This window comes from Aulonocara sp. 'chitande type north' Nkhata Bay, linkage group LG5 (assembly GCF_057382095.1).
Source record: "Aulonocara sp. 'chitande type north' Nkhata Bay isolate Kocher_YH1m ecotype deep benthic linkage group LG5, A_spYH_male_GT1.1, whole genome shotgun sequence".
Classification (NCBI taxonomy): domain Eukaryota; kingdom Metazoa; phylum Chordata; class Actinopteri; order Cichliformes; family Cichlidae; genus Aulonocara; species Aulonocara sp. 'chitande type north' Nkhata Bay.
Window position 1 is genome coordinate 13,654,664 of NC_141348.1, and position 27,856 is coordinate 13,682,519.

The 27,856-nt window shown below is 41.9% G+C and overlaps 1 protein-coding gene across 8 annotated transcripts; it reads left to right on the plus strand.

The window, feature by feature from the left end:
• Window positions 1-333: 333 nt before the first annotated feature.
• On the plus strand, window positions 334-27,706 carry frmd4ba (FERM domain containing 4Ba). Of its 8 annotated transcripts, none has more exons than XM_086291415.1 (24): window positions 334-555; window positions 5,043-5,108; window positions 5,222-5,316; window positions 5,463-5,555; window positions 5,827-5,911; window positions 7,213-7,269; window positions 7,654-7,676; window positions 11,624-11,707; window positions 12,470-12,535; window positions 13,081-13,138; window positions 13,566-13,652; window positions 18,548-18,624; window positions 20,022-20,160; window positions 21,326-21,467; window positions 21,566-21,699; window positions 21,779-21,895; window positions 22,287-22,515; window positions 22,655-22,711; window positions 22,799-22,934; window positions 23,739-23,903; window positions 23,999-24,762; window positions 24,869-24,992; window positions 25,975-26,122; window positions 26,571-27,706. In XM_086291415.1, exons 1-24 carry the CDS (start codon window positions 394-396, stop codon window positions 26,625-26,627), a joined length of 3,165 nt encoding a protein of 1,054 aa, XP_086147541.1. In that variant the 5' UTR covers window positions 334-393; the 3' UTR covers window positions 26,628-27,706. The 8 variants fall into 8 exon arrangements, with proteins under 8 accessions (XP_086147541.1, XP_086147537.1, XP_086147538.1 ...); XM_086291411.1 differs by lacking the exon at window positions 25,975-26,122 and adding an exon at window positions 25,367-25,609 and having other exon boundaries at window positions 335-555; window positions 24,866-24,992; XM_086291412.1 differs by lacking the exon at window positions 25,975-26,122 and adding an exon at window positions 25,367-25,599 and having other exon boundaries at window positions 335-555; window positions 24,866-24,992.
• Window positions 27,707-27,856: the final 150 nt, after the last annotated feature.

Below are 27,856 nucleotides of genomic sequence, written 5' to 3' on the forward strand. Positions count from 1 at the left end.
GTTCGCATGTAAGTTGTATTAGTATACAAGTGTGTTTATGTGGTGGGAGATGGAGCCTTTGCAGCAGGGGCTTTGTGGTTCTGTCCTGCCCTCCCCTGCACTCTGTGAGGCAGTGTTTTGGACTGGGGCCCAGGACCAAGCCGGAGGCACGCTGCTCTGCTCCAGCCTCTCCAGAGCGCCGACTCTCACTGACATTACATCAGCTGGGGGAGACATAGTAGACTAGTGTGTGTGTCTGTGTGTACTGGAGTGTAAGTGCTCCCTTTAAGCTTGTTGCTCTCAAGCAAAACAAAGTGGTCCACAGATCAGCTCTTCTACTCATTCTGAAAGTGCAAGGTGTCACCAGTAGAAGAAGAAAGAAAGGTGGCCAGCGGAGAGAAAGAGCATTCGGACATGGCTGTGCGTATCATACGTGGGATGGAGGATCTGGTGGCATCGGGTAGCCAGCTTGTCTGGAGCCTGGCGCATCAGACACTGAGGAGCTGGTACAATCGTGGGCTGATGCCATGCAGACGCTTCCTAGAAGCCTGGTTCAGGATTGGGAAATGCTACCAGGTATGAGGGCATTAGTGTAAATATCTCAAGTGGGAGGAAGTCAGATAAAGCTGATTTTACTAGCTGCCTGGGCAGCACTTGTGATTAATTACTGTATTGGATTTTTATGGCCAAACTTTCCTCTGACTGAAGTGAGTCAGTGCTTTTTCCTCATCTGGCTCATTAGTGCATGCATGTGTTTATTTGTGTGAACGTGAGGAGGCACAGGCTGCCTCATGCTGAGTCACAAAGTCTGTTTTTTTAACAAGGGTCCCTCTCCCAGGACACGTGGTAATCATTTGGAAAGCAGCGTGACCGGCCGTTTGATCTCGGCGTTCCGGGTAACAAGGGGCACTTCCAAAATTTTCTTTGAAATGCGTGGTTCCTGGAACACCTGAGCGCTGTCTGCGTGGTTTACGCATCTTACTTTCATGGACGTCATCTGGGCAGACTCAGGTTTCTCTCTCGGGTTTTGCTCTTTCCCTGCATGCTATCATGTGAAGGTAAAGTTCATTTGTGTCTTTGAAAGAGCAAACAGAAAACCTGACACTGACTTCTTTGAAAAGGAGTTCTGAAAAAAGACAGGTATCACATCCCTTTAATTTTAAAGCAGCGCTATTTTCATTTTCATAGTACTTGAAATTGACTTCCTCAACCCCCAAAATGCACATAATACAACAATTAAATGTAAGCATTCCTCTATGTCACTGAAAAGTTTGTTGTTTCCTAGAATTAATCTCTGAAGCATCAAAGTGGGCCTGTCTGTGTAGCTTTCAGTCTGTATTATTTGTTTAACCTCTTCATATATTTATAATATTATAATTTTGTTTTCCTTTGTATAACCACTACTTATCAGAATCAGAATCAGAAACTTTATTGTCATTGTCATGAGAACAACGAAATTAAGAATGGTCCCCGATCATTGCATCATCCCTAGCAATATCAAAATATAAATAAAACAATAAAATTCAATAAATAAAATAGATAGAATACTTAAAATACTAATAAGATATAACAGTAAAACATTCACATACATTCCCACACACATGCTTCAGGCCGTGCATAGATTAACACAAGAGTGGCGTGATGGACATTTTTTTGTAGTATTCAGATGTGTTATTGCAGTTGGATAACAGCTGTGTTTGAGTCTATTAGTCCTTGCTCTGATTGCCCTGTACCGTCTGCCTGAGGGCAACAGTTCGAACAGGGAGTGGCCAGGATGTGAGGTGTCTTTTATGATGTTTTGGGCCTTTTTAAAACAGTGGGCGTTGTGTAGAACTTCCAGTGTGGGGAGAGGGCAGCCAGTGATCTTTTGGGCGGTGTTAATGATCCCTTGGAGTGCTTTCCTCTGAGCCCCTGTGCAGCTAGTGTACCAGATGCATATGCAGTAAGTTAGAACACTCTCAATGGTGGCTCTGTAGAAGGACACCAGCAGTCTCTGTGTGATGTTATTCCTCCTGAGAATTCTCAGGAAGTACAGCCTGTATTATTTGAATGAACTGATAACTAGATTGGGAAACCATGGGTTAATTTAGTGAGGTGATAACCTGATTTTAGTCATCATAAAGAACGATACAAGACCTTGTTTCTGCTGTGCACATTATTTTACGGAGGACAGGATACCGTTATAGACACTTTTAACAAATAATTAAACATTGACACGGAGAGTAAAAACTTATGGATGAGAGGCTTTGTGTCCCACGCAGTTTTAGATAGTGAGGTCACTTTAACGACTGGCTGTGAGTTTAAAATCGGACCATTATCTAAAGACCTTTGTCCCTTTCTTTCTGTTTTGATGTCCCCGGCTTACAACAATACAGCATTGATAGATAGGCTCTTGGAAGGACTGTGGCTTGGACAGCAACAACAACTCATAAAAGGGTTGCTATAGTGATTAATCCCTGTTTAAACAATGGACATTACTGTCATCTACTATAATTCTTATCAAGGCAAATCTTGTTATGTGTGGAGTTCAGGAGAGTCCTAAATGCAAAAATGTGGCTAAGAGGTAATATAACAATATCAGCTTTAATACGACTTACCAAAACTGTTGCAAGACACAGTTCAAACATAAACCAGCAGAAGGTCAAACAGCACAACACCAAATCAGAAAGGCAACCGTACAGGTGGCCAGTAAACAGATAAACTGATGACTAACAAAGGGAGGACAGGAGTCTAAATACACAGGGAATTAATGAGACTCTGGTCAACGCAATCAGAATCAGAATCAGAATACTTTATTGATCCCTGGGGGAAATTATTTTTTGTTACAGTGCTCCATTTCAAGAGGCATGTGACAATAACAAGGCTAGAAAAAAAACCCCAACAACAACAAAAAGAGGGAGTAAAAACGTGACATGACGCACACGAAAAGATAAGAAAGAAACACTGACAGACACAGACAAGAAAGCCCAGGAGACACAAGACAAAAGAGAGCAAGACACAAAGAAGTATGAAAAGAGAACCACATAATGGGCAGACCACAACAAAGCTGCCAAAGATGTGTTTCTCATACAGTCGAGCTGCTGTGATTCTTTATGTTTGTCTTTGGCAGAGATTCAGAGGCTTAAACCTTTGGACACGTGCACAGTAGACAGAGGAGGTCGTTTTAAAATCTGGAACTTTACAGCTTTCAGCAAAATTATGGCACAATAAAAAGTTAGCATGACCGTACACACAACTGAACACACACATCCAGCTGTCTCTGGAAGCGTAAGTCTCACTGAGGTTTTGGGTGTTGAAAAACAGCAGCTTGGAAAAGCAGCCTGTGCTGTATAAAAGTGAAATGACTGCTCTGTTGTGGTGCTGAGAACGATATGTCCTAGTACATTTAAGGTTAACAAAGTGCCACAAGACGTCTTCCCTGCCTGTGGTCTCCCTGAATGGAGGTCAGTGTGACCCTCAGTTACCTCCAAAGAGGCCAAATCCCAAAAGTTGTCACCTCAAGTAGGGTAAAGACCCTGCAATGACAGAGGAAAACCCCCAACAATCAGACAACCCCTATGAGCAAGCACTTGGAGACAGTGTGAAGAAAAAAACTCCATTTTAACAGGAAGAAACCTCCAGCAGAACCAGGCTCAGGGAGGGGCAGTCATGTCCTGCGACTTGTTGGGGGTGAGTGGAGGAAGGCAGAACAAAGGACACTGTGCGAGAAAGCCAGACTTTCAAAATAAAAGATGAAATAGCATAGTGGTGTGTAAACACGTGGAGAGTTCCAATGATGGAGAAATGCTCAGTGCATCATAGCAAGCACACAGCAGCTGGGGCCTATTACATCTTAACTAAATGATCACCTGATCCAGCCCCAATGAGAAGCTTTAACATTATCACTATAAGCTTTCTTATATGTTGAGATTGTGTTTGCTGGCGCTTCTTCCCTCTAGTGTGTTTCACAGGCTCAGTCTACTACATGATATTACAAAAACCACTTTGGGCTGGTCAAACTAAGAGGGAATGAAGTTTTTGAAAGATGAAATAACATTGAACCATGTCAATGTTTCAGCTGTGCTTGTAGTCGAACTTCCTTTTGACAGTACCAAGCTAGCTGCTTCCCATTGTTTCCCATCATCATGCCAAGCTAAGCTAACAGCTGCTCATGGCAGCCTTATATGCAGCTACTCTACAGACAGGAGTGTTTGAATAAAGCCTGCAAATATGAAGTGTGTTCATAGTACATTGTAGCAGACCGATGCCTCCACTAGCAAGGAATAATATATGTTAACACAAGGAAATGAATATAGCAGTGTCGCTGCATTCCTCAGTGCTACATAGAAATCCCTTTTCTGTATTAATGGCACTTGGAGTGTGCACGTCTCAAATGATCAGAACCAGATCAAAGTGTTGGTGGCAGCTTAAAAAATTAAGTTATAAGTTATCACAAGACATTAATGTTTACGGTGCTCTGCAGTGAAAGACAGTTCTGCTGACTGCAACATAATGAGTCTTACAAACCATTCATCATAAACAATAGACTGGGAATTCAATTAAACTCTGGAGGAGGACATCATTGTCTTTCACTGCTCTTTCTTTACAGCAGAGGAAAAAGTGGGATGACGACATCTTAAATGTTTTCATAGGACTAGTGTTGATGCAGAGGAAGGATATGTGGGTGAAAAGGACACACCAGCAGACAGGATATGGGATCCTGTCTGGCGGCAAAAGAATCTCCATGTCTTTTTCTGAGATTCACTGTGGCCTTATAAAAAGCAGACCTGTGGCCAAAGTGTTGCCAGTGGACTTTTAAACAATAGTTTTCAGACATGTAAAGAGAATGATCTTGTGAAGACTTTGATCTTTGGGAGCGTGGGTCCCAAATGGGTGCTTAGCTTGTGGATTTTCTTACCTATTCACTCCTTCATCACAAAGCCAATCGTGACACTGAAGAGGACCTGAAAAGAGGCCTGAAACAGTGGAGGCACAGCTTTGAGCTGAGACGCACAGGTGGATGTGGAGACAGTGAGGTGTTCTGGTGTTGTTTTACAGGAGTTGTCTTTGTTTCTCCCCTCTAGATGACAGAGGGCCGCCTGTGCCAAGTTCACCTCCTTGATGACCGCAAGCTGGAGCTGCTGGTTCAGGTACGTCACCCTTTTAATTTATTTCACATTGTATTTATGGTGTTTTATGTTTAAAAAAATAATAGTAGTAGTAGTTTAAACTGAGCTCCTGCATATTATTTAAAACTTTACAGCCCAAGCTTTTGTCCCGTGAACTGCTAGATCTGGTAGCGTCACATTTTAATCTGAAGGAGAAAGAGTACTTTGGATTGTGCTTCATAGATGACACGTAAGTACATTTCCACATGTGTACACTTTAATGCAAAAGTGCACTTGAGGAAAATTTACTTTAACAATAAAAGGGAAATAATTGAAAAATAGCTGTATTGCAAAAATGATTTTCTTTTTTTTCTTTTGCAATTAATCCCTGCTCAGTGGCCAGAGTAACTGGCTCCAGCTAGATCGTAAAGTCCTCGATCATTACTTCTCCAAGACTTCGGGGCCTTTGGAGCTCAAGTTCCTTGTGAGGTGAGTGAGTGTTTTACTGGAAGCATCAGCCTATCATGTCTTATTGTTCTACACACTATAATAATGAGAGCCCCGTTTTGAAGCAACATCCACTGTTTCGTCATGACCAGCAGGTGGCAGTAATGGAACATGGTTTAAATCCAGCTGTATGTCTTCCAAACAGCATTACTGTGTTGAACATGATGATGTGCTTAATGCTCAAACACTGGCTGACTTGCACTGGCAATCTGTTTCTAGTAAGCCTTACTGACCCAAAATAAACTTTTCACAGGTTTTACATTGAGAAGATCACCCTCTTGAAAGACAACACAACAGTGGAGCTGTTCTTCCTAAATGCTAAATCTCTAGTGTTTAATGTAAGTGTTTGCGAGCAAAATGTGTTTTATATAATATATATGAGCAAAGAAAATCAGCTCACAGCAGGCTATGTGAAGTTGTTACATCTGAAGCAAAATATTTTAAAAAATTATTATTATTTTTAATATTTTGTATAAGGGTATCCAAAACTGGCATTTTAATAAATTGCACACAATAGCTGATTGCATTATGGGAAGGTGCATAACAGCTCTGGGTAATTTAATTTTGAGTAAATATTAAGAAAAAAAATCTACATGATGCACATTTTAAAAATAAAACATGCACTTTTCTACAGAATTAATATTGCCCATTTTGATTCCCTATTGTTTTAGCATGACAAATCACAAATTCCCATCATTTTGCTTCAGATGTAACAACTTCCCATAGCCTGCTATGCGCTGATTTCCTTTGCTCATGGTTCTTTACACTGAATTGTTGTGCCTACGTAATATTTATTCATAATATACTGTTATATCTCTCAGTAGGCCCTCTACCACCGCTCAAGAGCAGAATGCTGCTTTCAGTGGCAATTGGAAACCACCTAGTGTTGTTCTAATTTACTAACGGTGTTATCAAAGTCGAATGTTAATGTTTAGGGTACATTCAAACAGAACAAAAGGTTTCAACACAGAAATGAAAAACTCAGAGCTCCGGAGTCACTTTCCCTTTGTATTTTAGTTAAATTATTTATAAAAAAAAATTAAGCAAAATTATTGTGCTACTTGCTGACAAGAGTTAATAAACGTTAATAGATACTGGTGTTTGATTATTTTTAATCATTTTGAAATAAACTTAAATGTGTGAAGTTCTGCGCAAATTTGCTAAAAGAGGACAGGGGAACGTGGGGTATACGAGGAGCACATGAAGGCAGCACGTGATCAAACGTTGCGGTTGCCGTTTTTTCTTTTCGCGGGGAGAGCAGACTGATCTCCATGGGAGACGCAGACTGTTGAACCTGCTTTCGGACCGTACCACTTTGCCGAGGGGGCAGCAACTTCAGTCAGGGCATTAACCCAGGCTCTCTCTGCACTCCGGTGTGTGCGTTAAGTTTTAACGAGTAAACGACAGGATAAATTCGGGGACTGAAAAACATGTTAAATCCTCTTCACGGGCAGTTTTTTTTTTTTTTGTAACACGGGGTTGACTTTGCGAGAGTGGTTCAGTCGGTAACGGTGGGACCGAGGTACGGGACGGGAAGGTTTTTCTCTCAAGTCAAGTGTTTCAAACGGGCTACACATTGTCTTTTTAAATACCCTTGCCAATTTTTTTCGTCTTCTTCTTCTTCTTTTTTTAACAACAGGAGACCATTGAAGTGGAGAGTGAAAATGTGTTCAAGTTAGCCGCGTTCGCATTGCAGGTAAGAAAGATTTTGTCGCAGCCTTTCCAGGCTAAAGTGTTGTCACTCAGCCCAAACGAGGACGCTCGGTGGACTCGCAACATTTGAAAATAGTTGTCTCTTGAGGGGGTGGGGGGGCTACAGTCGGAGCTGTTGTTACCCAAACTGTGCCTTTTTATATCAACAGTGACGTCTAAAATCACCTTATGCTTCGACTACATGCTTGCTTTTAGCTATTAGCTATTGAAATGAATGAAATTCAAAATTAAACGTGTTGATGTTTACTATGTAATGTTGCCTTTGTAGTGACTGACCTCTGCGGTAATGTTAGCTACTAGCACAGTTTATTAAGTCTTGACTTTTCTAGCAATATTTTCACTAATTTCTTTGTTTTCCCATTTTTAGGAGGCCAAAGGAGATTACAGCAGGTAAGAACCCCTTGAAATATTGCCTGGCTCAAAGGTCTTTATTACATCAAGTTGATTTTCATTCAAAACAGTACTATCTGTTGAAGTTTAGAAAGATGTTTTGATGTATTGGATAAACGGATTTCCATACACATTTTTATAAGTTAAGTTATGCACTTGAATGCAGGCTTTGCATAATCTATAAAGTATTTGTTCCTGTCATCTATAAAGGAAGCAGAGTTTGCCAAGTTCATTGGTCAGTTCTGTTTGTTTAAACGATGGCTGTCTGTTAATGTACAACTTGCTGGCTCAGATTTTGTATTATGGTGGACTTATCTGAGTTAATAATTTTGTTTTTTCTTTTCTTTTTTTTTTTCTGGTTGCTCTTGTGGCATTTACCTGAACCTCATGTGGCTTGGCATTATCCACATAGTGCTTTCAAAGACAGATTTACTATTAATTCCTGCCTTTGCGTATGCAATTGCAATGATGCAATGTGTTTGTGCTCTAAACATATGGAACACTTTACAGATTTACTTTTTGGCATGTAGTGATGGCGTCATCTATTAATAGATGTCACGTACCCTAACAAACATGGCCTGAATGACACATGTACAAACATGGGACGTAGTGTACACGATTGGGTCGATGACACTGGTGGGAGATTCTGTTCCAGAGCTCAATAATCTGTTCACTAGTTGTGATAATGCTTTCATAGTCAACTTGCTCTCAGAAGCCTGCCTAGTGATAAAGTGTGTGTGTGTGTGTGTGGGGGGGGGTTGTTTGTTTTTTTTGTTTGTTTTTTTTGTTTGTTTTTTTTTGTTTTTTTTCCCCCTCCAGTCATAGAAGTGAAGGACATTTGCTGCCACTAGTAAACACTGGCCTGTCTGATTGAATGAGCAAGCAGCTTGAAGCAGCCTGAACCTGCATGTGTTGTCTCTTTGCTTTGCCTCTAAAGGCCTCTCCGTCCATTGTGCAGAAACAAAGATTTGTGCTTTGTAAGGCAAGTGCGCTTGTGTTGTTTGAATGGCGATATATATGCAATGCTGAAAATGCAGTTCAACCTCTTGTCAAACCTTTGCCTTTGTTCTCCTGCAGGAAAAAAAGGGAAAAACACAACTTGGCTGCATCTGCTTGTGCTCATTAACTTGCTCCATTTTCTTACAAGCGCGACTGACCTGATAAATATTAATTACCATTTATTATAGCTTCAATGCAGATTTATTCCTCTTGTGTTTCATTTCAGTGTGTTTTGATTTCAGGCTTGTTATATCCTTAAAGTGTAACATGCACTTTACTGTCTGAACTTTCAGTTCATGTGGGTGTAGGGATGGGCTGTACTTTGCCCTGACTCTGAAAGCACAATAAAAGAAAACTGGCCAACAAATCTGGAAGAATCAGAGAGGATGATGGGAAGTTTCCAAATCAAACAGTTCTGTTTTAGTTTTTTGGGAGTTTCGTTAGTCTGTATTTGCAGGGATATCTACTTGCATTGTGGTTGCTAGATTTTAGGCTGTAAAACACAATAGATTTTGTTTACTTTACACATTAATAAATAGAATGGATTTCCCTCAGTGGCAAAATACTTTTTTCCTTGTCTGACTTGATCATAGCACCCCCATCCCATTTATCTACCACTATTATTGTCCTGGTGCATCCCCCACTTCTCTGTGGAAGTATTTCTCATCCCTGTCAGTGATCTCCTTTATTTCTACTCCTGTGAGAGAATAGGCCAAGTAAATCCCCTCAGGAAGCATATGAATGTGCCTCCCATATACTGTATCAGCGAAGGGTCCTGGAGCAGTAAAGATTAGCTGCGGAGGAGTCAGGGAGCCCTCCGCATACAGACACAGCTGCCTTAAGAGGGATGAGCCAGACCCACTGTCCAATTGCAGACAACTTGGCGTCAGGAGGACTCACTGTAGTCATGCTTTTGTTTTGGTGTGGGCTGGCCCCCTGCTGTGATTTGAATTAATGCGCCATCAGGTCTCCCATTGTGTTCTGTGTTAGAATTCCTTTTCCTGTGCAGTATTGCATACTGATTCACACTTTATTGCTGTCCTCTCCGCACCTGCAGGTATAATTCACAGCAACAAGTTTCAGCAGTTCTCTGGGGTTTGGTGGAAGCATTGGAAATCACTGAACTGATTGATGGCTTTAATTATGCCTTACAGTTTAAAGAGCGGCTGGGGATTTTTTTTCTTTCTTTTGAGTAATTGTAATTACCTTCAAACGTAATCTTCAGACATTTGTCTATTCATCTGTTGATGATTTCGAGTTAACTTGAGTGTCTGTTTAGTTCAAAATGTGCGGCGCATAAACCGGCATTACACCCAGACAGTTTTGGTCTTCAGTTCTATTTGCAGGTGTACCCTGTAGTTAGTGGTCGATTCACAGCAACCAGCTCTCTCATTGTGCTCTCTTCCAAACTCGCCATGTCTCAGCCCTGTGGAACAGCTGACACATGAGCATTATCGCTCCCACACTGGGTAGGCTGCTCCGGGTTGGGCTGCACTGGGTGTAGGAATTGCCCCCACGCTGCATTCTGCGGGAAGATAACAGACATAGTAATGAATTCCAGATTGCTGACACGGCAGTGCGGCTGCAGAGTAGATCACCTCGACAACACCAGGCCCCAGCTCCCCATAAAATGTATGCCATCAAACACACAGCTAAGTGCCGTGGCAGCAAAACCCAGTCAACCTAGGAGAGGTAACTACAGGGGAGAATGAGTCAGGAGCCTCTGTCCTTGTGGTGGTTCACTCTTTTCCTTTGGTTTAGGGAGCAGGTTCGCATAGCTGGATCGTTAGGGTTCCGTCTTACCGTTTGATTCCATTACTCTCTGAAGATGAGCTAAAGTGATGACCACAAAGTCAGCTTGAGGTTAAATGGTTATGATCTTAAAGTCATTCAATACTTATTTTCAAGGTTATTGTAATTTAGTTAGATAGCACAAGAGCTGAGGATGTTCTAATAGCTTTATATTAAATATGGTGTGATCTACATATTAATATTATAGGCCTGTCTGAGAAGACATGGATTGTTTTGTAATAGGACTGGCCCATACAGTACTTTTCAACACAGGCAGAGGCTGCCAAGTGCTTGTGAATGGCTTTTGTTCAGGTCTCCAGTGGACTGGCCCGCCAAGCCTGAGCCGTTTTTGTCTGACAGAAACTGTAGACCCAGTGCTCCCATCTACAAGAGGCTGCAGTGACTCATGGTTCAGTATCAGAGACCTTGACAGTCAGTAACACCACAGTTCTGTACAGATAAAGTGATTACAACAGTTGGTTGGTTTGTGCATGAGAACACCCCTTCTTTGGCTTACCCGTGAAGAGGAATCGATATACTATTATTTACATGCAGTAAATTACATAACTGAAGTGGCTTACTGCGGAGAACCTGCATAGAACGGCTTTGATATTTTTTAAGAGATTATTTTTCTCCAAGCCCTTTGTGACTTAAAAGCTCTGCATGTGCTGCGCAAATGAAGTCTGGCAAGACATGAATAAAGCCCAAGTTTTGTCTTGGCGGGACGTTATACTCTTTCTACCTCAGATAAGAAAGATGAAAACAATATCCTGACAGTGCACCTTTTTTAAAGATCTACAAGGGTGAGTTATTGCTGCCATGCCTTAAGATTGAAATCCAAAACGCACTGTGAAAGTCCGAACATGTGGAGAAATGTTCTCGACACATTTTTAGACTTTGGGTTGAGATTTTTGCGTAAACACTGAAATTTTCTTTACTCATGGTCAACACAGGCCACTTACTTTAAGGCCAAAACAGGATACCTTGGACTTCTAAGCATGATTCCCATGTATAGGAAGTCTTGTACACTATTGTGTGTTAACAGGCAATAATCGGTGCAGTTTTGGTGCTTTACTGTCACACTGCCAGCAATAAAGGATAGCACAATAACTTTTTCTGTTACTGTAAATTAACAGAATTTTTTTCCCCCACTCCAGTGCTGAAACTGCTACATCAGACCTGAAACAGCTACCAGTCCTGCCCACCAGAGTATTAAGGGAACACCCGTCTCTCAACTACTGGTAAGATATCTGAGATCTTGTGGTCTGAGAAAACCACAAAATGCACGAGGATAATGAATGATTAAGTAGTTTCGGATTAGCACCAAAGAAACTTTTAGCCAACACCACAGCCCCTTTCTTCACGACTCTAACAAATCTGCTCACTGGTCAGCAACGCCTGGTTGAACACAGCAGTTAACTCTTCTGATGAGCTTTTTTAGGTGTCAAGGTTGAATGCAGACCTAGTCTCTTATTGTCAGAAGCTTTTTCCTCTGACAGTGTGACTCATTAGCGTCTGGGTCGTGTTAATTACGTTTGCTCATTAGTCCTGGAGAGCACTGGGAGGTGCTGACAGCCACAGACTGTCTGAAAGATCACTGTCTGCCTCTTCAATCCACTTTGCTCTTGCTTATCTTGGTCATCTGAGGCTGCTACAGTCTCTGAAGCTGATACAGCAGTTTAATATCCTAATTAAAATTACATTGTTATGGTGCTTGGGTGACCACATGTACACGTCTGTCGTTCTCGCTTTCTCTGTGTGTTAAGTTTCAGTATGTTTGCAGTGTGGCTGTTAAGAAATGATTACAATGGGATGTAAATGTGAGGCGTTTGCAGGAGAGGTAGACGAGAGCCATTAGCAAGCCAGTAGGGCAGACTGCATTTTCTGCATGAGCAGTCAGAAAGTGTGTTGGAGAAATGGCCCTCGCACAGCAATCCCTCTGTGGCTTCAATATGCTACACTTGATGGATTATTCATTAAATGTTTTATCTATCCATTTACAGTGAGGAAAAAGTGATTGAACATTACAAGAAGCTGATAGGACTGACCAGAGGGCAAGCCATTGTTCAGTAAGTCATGAAAACAACTGTGTGTGTGTGTGTGTGTGTGTGTGTGTGTGTGTGTGTGTGTGTGTGTGTGTGTGTGTGTGTGTGTGAGACTAAAAATGATTTAAGGCTGAACTTCTCTTCTGCATTACAGCAGCTTCTACGTCAGGTCTTACTCTTTAACTTAACATGTCTGCTCTGTGGTGGCTGTTGTTTTAAGAGGTGACTGTCACCATGCCAGAATGTGTCATTAATTAGAGGAGGTGCTCTTAGAGTCGGCAGTTTGCCAGCCAGCCTTGGGAGAGTGTCAGCCCTGCACTGTTTTTCCCAGGACTGTAATTCTGTGCAACCCTGGGTCATTTACACTCCGATGATTTCTGCCCTTGAACTGATCAATGGACTCTGTCACAGCCCTGAAACAAATCGATCAGCTTGCCACTTCAAATGATTGTGGCTTCTCAATGGCTGTAGCTTAAATCCCACTCAGTCTGTTGTATTACAACAGCCAGATGACAGTGATGAAGTGTAAGTGGCTGAATTCCTGTTAACCTGTTCCTCTTTCACTGAAGGTATCTGGCCCTGGTGGAGTCCCTGCCAACATATGGAGTCCATTATTACCCAGTGAAGGTAATGGCAGTGCCTTGTGTCATACAGTAGCTTAACATTAAAACAAGCTTACGTCTACATCTAGTCTAAACACATCAATCTAACCCCTATTCCTACTTTTTTTTCCTATGATGGTTGAAATGTGAGCTTTTTGATTCAGCTAAGACAGCAATCTATCCATTCAGCTTTTCTCACTTTCTTATTCATGCACAGTTTTATTTTTCCCTTACCAAACCTAATTAAATCAAGGTGTGTGAGGAGATCAAACAGCAGTGTTGAAGTTTTAAGAGCTTAAATGTATTTGATCTCTTCTTGAGTTGCAATTGTTGTGAGCCTAACAGGGTAATTACTTTGGTAACAGGCCTCTTTCTTTTTTTTAGACACACCAATAAAGTTACCTCTAAGGAGTGAAAGTGTGGTTTATTTGCATGTGTGTGCTTTCCTGCAGGACAAGCAAGGAATACCGTGGTGGCTGGGAGTCAGCTATAAAGGCATTGGCCAGTACGATTGGCAGGATAAGCTGAAACCTCGACAGGTGGGTTGACCTCTCGTTATAGCTGCTGTATTTGCCACAGTTGCTCTTCTTTCTCTTGTCCTGTCTTTGGTGAAGGTATACTTGTACTGCATTCATCTGTTTGTCAGATGAATCTACTTTGCCAAATTGCATGAAACTTTATGGAGACACAGAGCCTGAACTAAAAAAGGGATATGTTAAATTTTGGTTTGGATCTGCGTTCCTATTTATAATTTACTTGTTTTACTTGTTTGTTGCTTTTGTTTGGTTTGCAAAGTTACTCAGACTAGCTTAGGGTGTGGGCTTTATAAATAGACCTGGCTTTCTTACAAGTGCCATTTAATACTTGATCAAGTCACTCATCGAATGTAAAGTTGAAAGCTCTTAAGTTTGTGGAAGTATGATGCATTGAGGGTCATTGAAAGGCTTTGTCTGATGACAACTCTGCTTCCACTCATGTGTTTCTTGCTGGCTGGTTAATGATCCATCCAGACTGTAAATAGGTGTAATTAAGCCTCTGGTTCCCATGCCAGTCAGGAGAAAGAGGAACACAGATAGGGGGGGGAAATATTTTGGAGTGTCAGTATGTGCGTAGTGCTTTCAAGGCTGCAGGAGTAAATACAGTATGGACCAGTATTAGCAGGGGTGGAATGCAGAGTGGTATGGATTATAAAATCTGCTTTCTAAGTTTAAGTGGTAAAATACACAAAGACCTACACTTTGAAAAAATAGTGTCATAGTCCTTTTTTGATTAATTCTAAAAATATATCACCAGGCCAGTGTGTTAAATAAAAATAACAGCTCTTGCAAAGCTGTTTTTTTTTCTATAATTTGTAGCTTACTCCAGTTATATAAGATTAGTGGCTTTAAAATTATACTTATAACTTGTACTGAATTTGTAGTGGTGTGTGTCTTAAAACATCACTCTGGTAATAATGTAGTTTGTATAGTATCCATTGCAGTGTAAAGATTCCCTGCTTATAGGGCAAACGTTCTTAATGTGTAGCTGTGTCCGTGATTGTTGTCTCCTTTGTCTGGGAGGTGTCATTTAATAATGTTCTACCCAGGCATTTTCACTGGCCTCTTTCTTTAGTCTCATCATAGCTGCTTTTATACAGTATGAACCTGTTGACATAGCAGGGTGTGCAGTACTGAGGCAAGGCATTAATGGGCAGACGCACAGCGTGGCTCTCCCAGCAGTCCTATAGGAGGGGTAATTATGGTGCTCCAGGGAAGCAGCAAAGCTTTGGGACCAGAGTTTTCTCCTCGATAGCCAAGTGGATAGGTAGAATTTGTATTTTGGGATGTTGGAAATGTTCATCCAAAGCAAGACTGCCTTTTTGCCTTTTCTAAGTCTTCTACTCAGGGCAGGAGCATAAAAACTTCATAAGAGTTTCCTGTTGGGGGGGGAGAATGTGGCTTTTTTTTTCTTAATAACTCTTTTTGTTGTTCTTGCTGGTAATTAGAAGCCTCTGTTTCCCTCATTTTCCTTTACCTTGAAGGGAGGTCTCTATATCCGGGTAGTATTCTTGTCTTAGTTCATAGCCCTTGTATTCCACCCATCCCATCCCTCCTTGCCTCCTGCCCATCCCCTCTCAGCATGCTGCATTCATTATGGTAAGTGTGTGTGTGTGTGTGTGTGTGTGTGTGTGTGTGTGTGTGTGTGTGTGTGTGTGTGTGTCTCAGAGGGAACACAATTGATCAAACAAAACAGTTATCTGTGGATGTGGGTGAGGTGCTGGATTTTAGTATTAAGGGGAGGTCAGTTGACCATCACGGCAGTTTTAAATGTAATTTTCAATTCTGTGTGAACATTTTCCCTTCTCAACAATGTTGCTTTGAACAGTTTTTCATTAAATAGATAACAGGAAATTAGTACTTGCTGCCATTGTTGTAGTGCTGATTTAAAGAGGACAAAACATTTGCTCAGTGCTGCTTTTTTATTTTTTGATTGTATAAGTCTAGTAAAACTAAAAAGCAGCTATGATAGCTTAACCCAATATTATCTTCTTTCCACACACCCCACTTTGATCACTTTTAACTGAATACCCTGAAACTGAAAAGGCCCCTTTCCCTGCTGTGCTTTAGAAAAGTGACATATTTAGTAAAGTGAATACTCTCCCGCTTCCATTATGCATACATAATGGAACTGTATATAAGCATGTAGATAACACCCACTGATTATCTATCCCAAAGATCTGAATGTGGAATGGGAGGAAAAAGATGCAGAATTGTAATTAGGAAGCCTGTGATGCTTTAATATGAAGGAGCAAAACTGGAGTGCCACAACTGTTTCTGGGACTCAGGCAGATGGCAAGTCGACATTTAATTTCTTCTTAAATTAAACCAGGAGTCAGTCTCCCTCTCTCTCTCTCTGCGTCACTTGGGCTCTCTCCCTTCATGTAATGGGACCTCATGCTGGTCCACACGTACGATGAGCCAGCAGAACCAAAACCAGTCTTCAGGTCATTACGAGACAGTGTCAGCTGGGGGTATAAAAGTGTTCTCACTCTCTGTTCAAGAAAAATAAAAACTGAACAAACTTCTTTTCTATGGTGTGTGTTTTTGTTGTTTTCCTATTTTCACTCAACTCACCTCACTCCTGTTATGAAATAAAACAGGATGTTTTTTGTTCCAGGAGCTACATTTTTATCAGTTTATCACTACTTTGAGCTGTGTGTCATGTTGTGTCATGCCATGGAAATGTACAGTGTTCAAGTAGAACCCTGGTATGTGACGTACTCTGTGATAGGTGTGGCAGATCTTTTTCTGTATTGGCATGTGAGTCAGGGCTCCATTTTAAAATCCATGTATGATTTTTGAGGACTTGTGGCCCTGGGGGTCCTTGGGCTTGTGGGTGTGTCTCCATGAGAACAGCCTGATCCCATCTGAAACCACAGGCATTTCTGGCACACTTCCACCTGCCTGTAATGACACATTTGGCAAAAACAAGGAAGATGACAGAAAATGAAGACAGAAAATTTTTGTGTGCTGTTAATTCCGGTTAGTTTTCTGGTTTTAGCAAACTGATTCTGCTTTCTCTAAATGTGATCTGGGTGATTTCATGGACTGTTTCCTCTTTGAGAGGTCTCGTGATTGCCGAGTTTGAGGTGTGTCACATCTCTAACATTTTTTCGAGCAGTGGTTCTACCAGAAGCCGCCTTAGAGTTTTATTATGCGCTGGCACACAGGTGTGAAGTTTCTCTAGCAGAATGAGTGAGCAAACACAAGTATCAGTTGTTACTGTGTGATTGATGTTAAATGGTGGTGACTAGACAGTGGTAATTTTCGTGAGGACCTCCACAAGAAAATTAGGTCTTTAAATGTGTCTACCAGCTGCTAGGAGTGCAGTATTTAGTGGAATGATCTGTCATGCTGGAATACCCTGTTTGAACTAAGCATTTATGTACAGTTTCAGTATTGTAGGCTCAGGTTGTAGGGTAATTTGGGCCATGCTGTGTGCTCACTTGCTCTCACAATGGCAAAGAAAGCCACTGCTATTAATGATTATCCCAAAGTTACTTATTGCCAGCATGTTTTCTTGGTGGGGGAGATGGTTGTAGTGGATTATTATACATGGCAGTGCTCCGTCTTCTGTTTACAGTAAGGGCGGCAGAACACTTCCCACATTTAGTGTGGGGCATTTAAATGTCTGTGAGTGACAGTAAGCAGAGCAAAGGTGAAATATCTGGTTCATCAAATAGTTGTGTACAACCTGCTTATCTGGTTTGACCAAAAAGGAAGAGAGCTGCGTAGAAGAGAAGGGGGGGGGAAAGAGAGTGCAGAGCAGTACTAAGCACTGGAGGCTGCAGGAGGTGTCCCTGCTATCGTAGGAGGAGAGAGAGGTGGAGGAGGGGTTGGGGTTAAGGAGGGGGGTGGGGGGGCGTGGCTATCTCAACCAAAACTCTTGCAACACCTATCTGGCTTCACAACAGACAAGAGAGAGTATTGTTCGAAGAAGCTCAAGCCCTGTGGGAAAGTCAAAGGATTCAATACAAGTCCAGAGAATTCCTCAGAGATTTGATAAGCACAGATACAACGTTCACGGTAAGCCATGTTGTGGTGTCCACTAGTTACCTGTCAGGCTGATTTAAATAATCTTTAAGTTGGCATGTTTTAGTATCTTTGTGCTCTTCTCTAGATTGTTAGTGTGCTGTGCTTTCTGTAATGTGTAAAGCATTGTGTCTGTCACTGCTGTGATGTGCTGTACTTGTTTTACTGAGAATAAACTCTGAAAATGGAACTGGATACTGGATTCTTAGCCCGAGAAGCATGTGTGTGTGTATATATATATACGTTTTTGTACAATGGGGCGTTTCAGTCCTTGTCTCGTGAGTTGGTATCAGGTAAAGCAGTTTCTATGAACACTGGCAGCCCCATTGTTTTGGTCTTATTATTATGTTTTTTCCTGTACGTGAGCAGAAAAGAGTTCTTGAAAGGCAACAAAAACTTTAAATCTGTTTGAGTTGTTTCCGTATCGGTAGAACAGATGTTTCTTCTGACACAGAGAAGTCGTGTCTGTTCTCTTCAACAGAGAGAAATGAAAAGCTGGCTTGCTGCCTGGCACAGTTTTGTTCCTGCAGTTGCAGCAGCTTCATAATTACTCTTTTGTTAGCCTGAACTTACACCTGACTGGCTGGCCCACTGAGTCCCATTCATGACTTGAGCAGTTATTTTGTATACGTTATAAACCGTGTTCACAGGCAGGCTGCTGTGGCTGAATCTAAGCCAGTTTTCTAGATACCCACCTCTCTGCTTAGTATCTTTTGGTGGTATTGATTCCTCTTTTTTGTTCATGTAATGTAAATCCATATTTCTATAGTGTTGTGTTGGCTGATGTGTGCTCAGTGATGTGTAATCTATCTCTGTCTGTCCCTTCCCCTCCTTTCCGCCGAACCCTCTCTGTGTCTCTGCAGTTGTTTCAGTGGAAGCAGTTGGAGAATTTGTATTTCCGTGAGAAGAAGTTTTCAGTGGAAGTGAACGACCCGCACAGGTCAGAAGACAAACCCACTTTATCTTCACTTAACCTAATAGCTGCTTTCCTTGTATTCTGAAGTGTTCCCATTTTAGCAACTGCTCTTGCTTCCTTATCCTACACCTTACACACTGTGAAGGTCATCTGCAGCCACTGGCCCATTTAGGACACCTTGTTAAAGCCTTTTAACATGTCTGTTAAATGAGTCTTTTCCTGCTGCTCAGTGGCTGTTTATTATTCTAAGGTTGTTATAAGCCCTCTGCCCTTAACACAAGCTTTAATGTGCCACTTCCAGCAGTTAAAGCCATTATTAAACCTAACAGACAGCTTCAGATTTAAAATTATTCCTCATATCTACTTAGTATATTATTACACAGAGATCTAGAAGTTTTAATTATTAGTTTTAATTAGATTTAATAATATTTTTGTTCTCCTTGTGCTGTCTAGTTATTTCTAATTTCCTTTGATTTGTTATATAGCTGTTATGTATGTAACGGGTTCTGTAGTTGGATAACAAACACTGTTGCTGAACTACGTGAAATGCTTCGTTGACACTTGAGCCCTTACTTCCTTTATGTACCCATATAAATGTGTTATCCATGTTATCGCTCTGTAATCAGGTTAACTAGCTAGCAGCTAGTTTGGCACTCCCTTAAGCATAGAATGACTGCCTCGCATTCTCCATTTTCGCCAACTTGCTAGAGCTGTGTCCACTAGGTCTGACTTTAAAATGTTTCATCCACAAACAAGCATGTTCTTTTGCTGCCAGTAAGAGCTGACTTTTAGAAGTTTCTAATGCTCTCTGAGAAACTGAGCACCCGGTGGATTAGTTTTTGATGACAGTGTCCTCACAAGAATAGGAGAGTCTGTAGTTGCACTATGCTGCGAGCTAATGTGGCTGAAGTAAGCATTTGATCATTTGCCCACAGGCCAGAGCTAAGTGAGCACCGTAATACTGAAGGACAATCAAAAATGACTTAAAGATTGATTTGAAAACAATAAATAAGAATTGGCTGTGGGTTACTGTTTTTTCTCTTTGTGCTATAGTGGAAGCTAAACTTGGCTGGATTTTTTTTTTCTTTTTTACTGTCATTCCCTTGTAATATATATTTGTAATATAAATACATGAAAAACAAGTTGATTAAAACCTTGTGCTTTATGGGATGATATGACGAGTAGTCTTTTCTGGATACATACCAGATTCATACTGTTGATACCAGCCAACAGATCTTAGACCAGCATTAGTTTGGCTTATATTTCCTGGGACTGTTTGGGGCACACTGGGCTTTAGGTACACACCCAAAATAAAATGAGGAATCTTTAAATGAACATATTATAGGCACTCGAATTTAAGCAATTAAACAGATTGTATCTGCAATACAGCAAGTATTGGATGTCCATCTTATCTTCTACAGAAGAGCAGTGACCAAGCGAACCTTTGGACAGTCTGGCCTGGTTATTCACACGTGGTATGCCAGCCATTCACTAATTAAAACCATCTGGGTGATGGCCATCAGTCAGCACCAGTTTTACCTGGACATGAAGCAAAGCAAAGTGAGTGTCTGCCTGTTTTTTCTCCTCCATGATTCACTTTGCTTTGTTCACACTGTCTGCCAGTTTTTCTATTGTGAAACACAAAGAAACAGTCTACACCAGTTTACACCAGTAATTTACACTGTTTGATGTGTTTAGAGAATATGCATGGTGGTTTCTCGGAGTAGAGTCAATCATAAGATTGAAGAGACCATAATGGACTTTTTCCTTGTTTTTAGTTTTTAAATTTTGAATGCTAAATCTTCTTGTTATTTGCATGTTTTTAGTTTGTCTTGTGGTGTTGACCTATTTTCAGTAGGCTGTAAAAGGAGTAACCTCTAGATGGATTGCAACAAAGAAAAGCTTGCAGTCTTTTTCAGTTTGAACAGTGACCGAATGATGTTTAAACGGTTTGTTGTGTCACAGCCTTTTACAACAATGACTGTTCTTCATGTGATACACTGCCTGATCCGTGTCCCTTACTCGTGACTAGTGTAAATATCTTGACTCAGAGTTTATCGAGGGCTTCCAGTTTTAAAGTAAACAGATTCCATGCCATTGAGTTTTATGTTGGAAGGTTGTTAGGTCTTAAGTTTAAAAGCTGTTATAATTCATGTAACCAGACCCTCTCTAATTCACTTTTGCAAAATGAAACTGAAAGTGCACAAAGTGCTTGAAATTGCACCCCAGGAAATACTTTTATGATGTTGTGGATATAGTATTCATTATAGAATTGTAGTATTTTACGTATTTTTGTTTTATTTGTAGCTTAAGGTGGGGGGATAAGGGATAAGGCACATGTGCACAAAGAAAGTATTTAGTTTGGAAAGCACAGAAAAGTAAAATACACTGTGAATTAAAAGCAAAGATCCTGGAACAAGTGTTCAACTCTTCCGGAAACGCACACTGGGCTTGAGCACTGAGGCAGGTGTTATGTGTGTTATGTGCATTTCATAGTTAAGATGGTTGAGTGTGTGCGGTTGCAGTTATATGAAGTTATTCAGGCTATGTCTTGGAGGCGCATGGCATGTCAGGTTTGATGCCATGCACAGGAAGTCAATGAAGTCAATTGATGATAAATATTTAGCATGCCACTGCAGCTGTCATGATGCACTGTGCTATCAATAAAATTAAATACTATCGCCTTCCCTTTTCTCCTCCTAATCTTCTCTTTCCTCACTTACAGTCAAAGATGACCACTACCAGGAGTTCAGGAGACATCGCAGTAGACCTCACTGAGATCTCCGCCCCCCGGATCACTAAACTTTCCAGTATTGAGAGCAAAAATCACCTAATAATGGCCAGCAATGGAAGCCTAATCTCAACTGGTAAGCAGACAGATAATCAAATAATGACTTCTATTCTACATCAGATTGATAGGTGATAATGTATTAATTTTTTTTATTTTATTTTGTCCCTGTTCCAGGTTCTGCTGACTCTGAAGTCAGCGAGGAACAGAAGAAAGAGAAGATCGCTGAATTGAAAAAGAAGGAAAAGGAACTTCAAGACAAACTGTCAGCGAAACTTGAAGAACTGAAAAAGATCTGCTTAAGAGAAGCTGTGAGTGTCTGTCTTACTGGATTTGTTTCCAAAAGTGTCAAATTCTCAGCTGACTTCTGGCTGCTATTCTCATTTGCAGGAGCTTACAGGAAGATTGCCTAAGGAATATCCCCTGGCCACAGGTGAGAAGGTTCCTCACGTGCGACGGCGTGTTGGGACAGCCTTCAAACTGGATGATCTTTTCCCCTATGATGAGGTGAATGCAGATATTTGTTTGTGCTGTGGTTTTGCTGTGTGAGGCTGCTGTGAGACTTGAAACACCATTAGTGCCCCACTGTTGTTGTTTAGCTACGGCTCATTTAGATCAGCTGACTTTTTAAAGTGAGGCTTTTGGAGTTCAGTTCTGTTTTTGAGGCCTACACTGTGTAACATATCATATGAGACTCTTATGGGGAGCTGTACCTAGTTTCTGTCTTTAACTAAAGATGAGTATATAAAATGACTCTAAAAGACTGATGTCTTTGTGTTTTTAGCTTTGAGTGCTTTATGTCTGTTTCTTTGTTCATATGGGTGCCTCTGCTCCAACAAGATCTGTGTGTTTTTTGGAAAGTCCCCATTAACTGTGTCAGTCTTGTGTTTTCCTACAGGATCCACATCTGAGGAATCTGGAGAGTCGGTTTGCCTTGCAGCAAAAGATTGTGGAAGCAGCCATGAAGCTAGCCAATGAGGCTGACCTGTGCAAGACTGTGAAAAGGAAAAGGAAGCACAACTATCTTGACGCTATGAGAAACCTGGAAGAGATTGAGAAACAGATCAACGACTACAGGGTCAAAAAAGGACAGAAACCCACTCAGAGAGCCTCACTGATCTTACAAGGTAGATTTCACGAACAGTGGCAGTGACACATACTTGCATATCAGAGCTTGTAGAACATTAGTCATAGTGAGACAAGACTGTGGATAATAATATCAGAGACATTTCTTAGAACACTTGTCTCTCTCTGTCCTCTGACCAGATGATCCCCAGCCTTCAGAACTCAGCTCGCTATCTGACAGCCTCACTCTGGATGATGGTTAGTGTGCTCAGTGTGCATGTGCTTCCTAAATCCCATCTCATTTATGAATGAGTTATACTTAAAACAATGACTTTTCATTCCCAGATGATGAGCTTGGCTCCCAGAGGCAGCGGTCTCGTTCAGTCCAATACTCCCCCAGACCACACCACGCAGACACTCTGGATGCTCATTACAATAAAGACAGACGAGCCTCTGCCAATGACCAGCTCGCAGACAGCAGGTATGCGACCAGCACCCACACTCATGGAGCATACTTTATTAGTGTCCTAACACTGTGACTGAAGAGGAGACTGAATGTGAGCAACTACACAACTCTGTTCAGACACAGTATACAGGCAGAGCTCAACACACAGGCAGTTGGAAGTATGCGTGTAAAATGCTAGAAAATAAAAACAAAGATACATGTAGGCAAGTTGAGAGAACCACTGGATTGATGGGTATGATGACTGATGACAGGGAAACATGGCTGAACTGTTTTTCTGTGGAGATACGCAATGCCTGTTGTTTCTCCAGGGGCCTGAAGCGTGAAGCTAGTACAGACCTGTAGAGTAGATCCAGAGCTACATTCCTGACAGTCAACCTCCTCCCTCCTTCTCCTGCCTCTCCAACAGTCTGCTTATCAGCCCAAACACACCGGCTTTAAAAATAGATGAAAAAACAACATGTCTCTGCCTGTAAAGGAGCAAACAACAATCCCAAGCTGAGAGGAAAAGGGAAACAGAAGGCGGTGCTGGAAATGTTGTTTAAACACCAGCTACTGCGTTAGTGTTTAGAGTGGTGCGGGTGATGTTTTACTCTCAGGTTCATTTAAAAGAAGGGTGGTAAAAGTCATAATGCTTGCTGCTGCATGAAAAGATTAATGGTCTATGCAGTGGAACTCATTCAGGTGTAAGGAATGACTAAAGTGCCGCAGTCGAGCAAACCCTGTTTTGTTTTTTCCTTTTTTTTTTCTTCCTTTCCTAGATTTACTGTCAAGAAGATAGTGGTGTTAATCATCTGAACATATTTCCTATCTGTGTTCTAGATTACATTATGACCAAGACCAGGAAGCGCACCATTACAGTCACAATGACACCTTATCGGTCTACAGCAGCCCATGTAAAGCAGCTTCCAGGCAGCCACGTGATGCACGCAGCATGCCACCCACTCCCCTCCTCACCCGCAACGCATACAGCAGCACACAGCTGAGGTATGAGCTTTATGTAGTTCTTTCATTATTTTGAAGACCCGCTTCATAAACGGCTCTTATGCATTACATTCACTAAACTTTAATTTTAATTGCAGATCAGAGGATTCTCCACAACACTTCCGCCAGCGTAGCGGGAGTCTGGAGTCACAGTCTCAGCTCATGATCGAGACCAAACCATCCATGCCAACACTGACTGTCCCGTCAGCTCGACGCAGCAACAGCACCGAGATGCTCGATGACGGTTCCTCCTACACAAGCCAGTCTAGTGTGGAATACAGCGTCCCTGGTAACCACCACACCCACGGGCGCAGAGTGCGCGGGCGCCACAGAAAAGACATGTACGCCAACACGGGCAGCATGCCCAACCTGGCTCAGCCAGACACTCGGTGCTATGGCTACCAGCCTCGGGCTCGGCCCACCACAACAGCCTACTATGTCACAGGCTATCCCAACTACGCAGAACCGGAGCCTTACTCCAATGGAGTCTATGTTTACGACAATGAAATGGAGGGACACTATAATGTTAACCCTTCCTACCACCACACCCAAACAGCTTATCAAAGCCCCAGCGTGTATGGTCACTACGGTAATGACGAGATAGACGGTGCATCACAGAACGTGTACGCCACGATACGGCCATCCAGGCAGCGTCCAGTGCCTCGAAGCAACGAACAGATCAACAAGAACATCCAGAAGGCCCTGGTGGCTGAACACTTGAGAGGCTGGTACAAACGTAACACTGCACAAAAACAGGCTGCGTACGACTATGAGTATGACAGAGGCTCCCAGCAGAGTCTGGGCTATCCAACCACACATGCACCACAAGCCTACAGCAGCAGGAACCTTTCCTACTCGTCAGGTTAGACAATTTCACAATGTCCTCTGAATTATGTTTCTAACACTGGTTCTACATGTTGGTGGGTTGTTTTCTGACTTGTACCATTTTTCTGCCATGTCCTCAGTAGCCTCCAGTGGAAACTGGCACAGTCACATGACCGGCAGTGCTATGCTGGAATATGACATGCCCGTGCATGCACCGCAGTCTTTCTCTTACAGCACAGCCTCCTACGCCCACTCCACCCACAGCAGGTAAGATGGGAAAAACCTGGCCCTCAGCTCTTCTACTTATCCAATAAGCCACTCCCTGATCCTTCTTATCCTCAGAGTTAAGTGCTAGTGTTTAATTACCTAGAGGGAATGGCTACAGAAAACACGAGCTGCTATTTGGTGTTTTATCCCTTACACCCATCAGCAATGTGAAATAATGTGTTGCCAATTTCATCTTTTCTTCACCTTCACCTATAAATTATGAAACTGAATCCACAAACAGGCCAGTGTTTAATTTCACAGCCGTATTCATTGATGGGATTAGAGGATCTGTGCTGCCCGCAGTCAGTTCCTCCTAAGAGCTTAAAAATGGTTCTGCTCTCCCTAACTGTCCACTGGCCCCTGCTCTCTTATAGATATGGCGACTCCTGGCACAGCCCTGATGGCCAGAGGTGCTGTGCCTTTATCCCTGCTAGTTCTTCCTCCTCTGGTTATCCTTCCACTTCCTCCCTGCCCTCTTCTTCCTTTCCCTCCTCCTCCCCCTCCTCCTACTACTCCCCTGGCTGTCGGGTCAGGCAGGTGGCCTCCAGCCCTGCGCAGCCACAATCCTCCAGAGGGCACAGGCTCAGTAAGGTGTCTTTTTCTAAAGGTAGCTCATAGTAAGTAAACAGCATCGGCCAGACCCCGTGCAGTTGCTTCTTTTAGTGTGCCCGCAGTCTGACTCGTGAGTCTGCTTGTTGATGTTTTGAAGTGAACTTTGCATTTTTGAGATGTTTGACTGATCATTCAGTGTCATGTCTGATACTGTGATTGCATGGCTTCCTTAAGAAAAAATATAAAAAAATATAAATATGCTTGTCCTACTTCCTCCTCAACTGCCACATTGTCATCCAGTGGTCACATTTCTCCGCAGTCTTCCTTTACTGTCAAGATTTTGTTTGTTTTTGTTTGTTTGTTTTTTCCCTCCACTCTTTGCCCATGCGCTTTCATTCACCACTGACCTTTGCCCCCCTCTCATGCACAGATGTCTCCCAGAGTTTGAGTGGCGAGGATGTGATAGGATGGCATGCCCCCCTGGGTATTTAGAGAGGTGTGGTGGTGCTTCCTATGCTACTGACCAGGAAAATTATCCCCTCCCCCCCAATAATCAAAGTCACAGGAGAGAAGAAAGGGTGAGAAAGTGTAAAAACTTCCCCACATGGTGATGGTGATGTGTTAATTTTTATGCATAGCAGGGACTGACAGAAAGCACCAGATCATTTGATTCCACTGACGAACTTTGGTGCCTCGTGGTGGTGGTGGGAGAGCACTTGTGTGGCAAAGGGAAAATGTGACCCCTGAGCACTGTTGCATTGGAAGGCCATGTGTTTGTGTATAGACGGCTATTGTGTCTGTGTGCATCTGCCTTATAACTGGGTGAGAATGTTTGACCCTGGCTTTGAAATCAGCATTCACATTACAAAATCTGAAACACCGGTGATGGCTCACATTGCTGTTTTATATTGACATTTTACCTTTGTAGTTTAGATGCACAGCCCAGGGTTAATCGATTCTAACCCCGTAGTCAGTCACAGTCAGCAGTTTGCAGCCTAATGTGTTTGTTTTGTGTGTTCATTACAGATCCTATATAGATGTCAGCCAAATGGACTCCCACATCAACAGCCAAATGCACACTAACATGGACCCCGAAGAACAGCTTTACTGGCATGAAGACTCAAAACCAGGAACAATAGTTTAGCCGGATACCTTACAACTGTGCAAAAACTTCACCTTGACAAAACGTCACTGTGCCTTAAACTGCACTTCCCTGTTTTGTAATTTCCTTGTAAAAGGAACCCAAAGAATGAAGGAATTTAACTTCTGTGGAACTCAGCACGTTAAATGAAGTATTCTCATTTCTGGATCTCTTGAACGCAGTTGCCAAACTGATGCCCATCCCTGTATTTTAAATCACAACAAGAACCCCATTGGAGTGTCTAATCATGGGGTTGCGAGTGTTTGTAGTGATGGGACCTGTGCACTGAAACTATACCAAGCCCTGCAGTGGACTGAATGGTATAGCAAAGGGTATAGCATTACTCTTTAGAGATACTGAACCAAGGACGAAAACTGTCTCTCTAAGAGGATACCGAGCGGCAATGAACAAAGAACATGACTGATCCTGTTGTGCTACTTGCACACTCATATGAACACTGTAACCATGAAGGATTAGACACGGATTTATAAGGTCATTAATGAAGCACTGAACTCGTTAAATAGGAGTCGAGAGAAAAGGCTACTTCCGGAAACATTCTGCAGTCACCTGATCCACGTTTCTATTACAACATCTGTTACCGTTCCGGTCTCTACACTCGTTTGTCATTTACAAAGTATTCAGTTTGCTTCACTGTCAATACTTACACCATAATTGAGCCAAATGCTTATTTGTTGCACCACTTAAGTATTACCTGAGTCACCAGTTTCGAATATTACTGCCTCTGTGGGAAGACAGAAAAACCAGTTTTGTTTTGTTTTGAACATGGTTATTTCATCCATGCTGGAAATCATGGACTGGTGCTCCAAATTTCTCTCAAGAGATTAAAACTGTGTAAATGTTGGTATGTAAATACACTGGCTTAGTCTTTTTTTATTATTTTAGAGCATTTTTATGTATTTGAAAAGCATGTAATATATAGTAAACAATTATTGTTAAGCTGGTTCTTAGTAATTTGTATAATTACAATGGTTTGGATTAAAAAAAATTGAATTTCCCAGTGCTTTTGTTTGTGGGTGATATTTATTTAAAACTGAGCCTTCGAAGCGTCTTATCCCCCTTAGTGCAGGACAACACAGGATTTAAATCCAAATCCTTTGAATTAGCTAAATGAACGTCTGCTGGGCCAATTCAGTTAATGAAATTGGGTATA

Excerpts from the sequence above, each read along its gene's own strand:
- frmd4ba (XM_086291411.1), top strand. The coding sequence starts at position 394 with ATGGCTGTGCGTATCATACGTGGGATGGAGGATCTGGTGGCATCGGGT. Across the intron at positions 21,700-21,778 it reads AGATCTGCTTAAGAGAAGCT|GAGCTTACAGGAAGATTGCC; the intron begins GTGAGTGTCTGT and ends TCTCATTTGCAG. Across the intron at positions 24,763-24,865 it reads GAACCTTTCCTACTCGTCAG|TAGCCTCCAGTGGAAACTGG; the intron begins GTTAGACAATTT and ends CCATGTCCTCAG.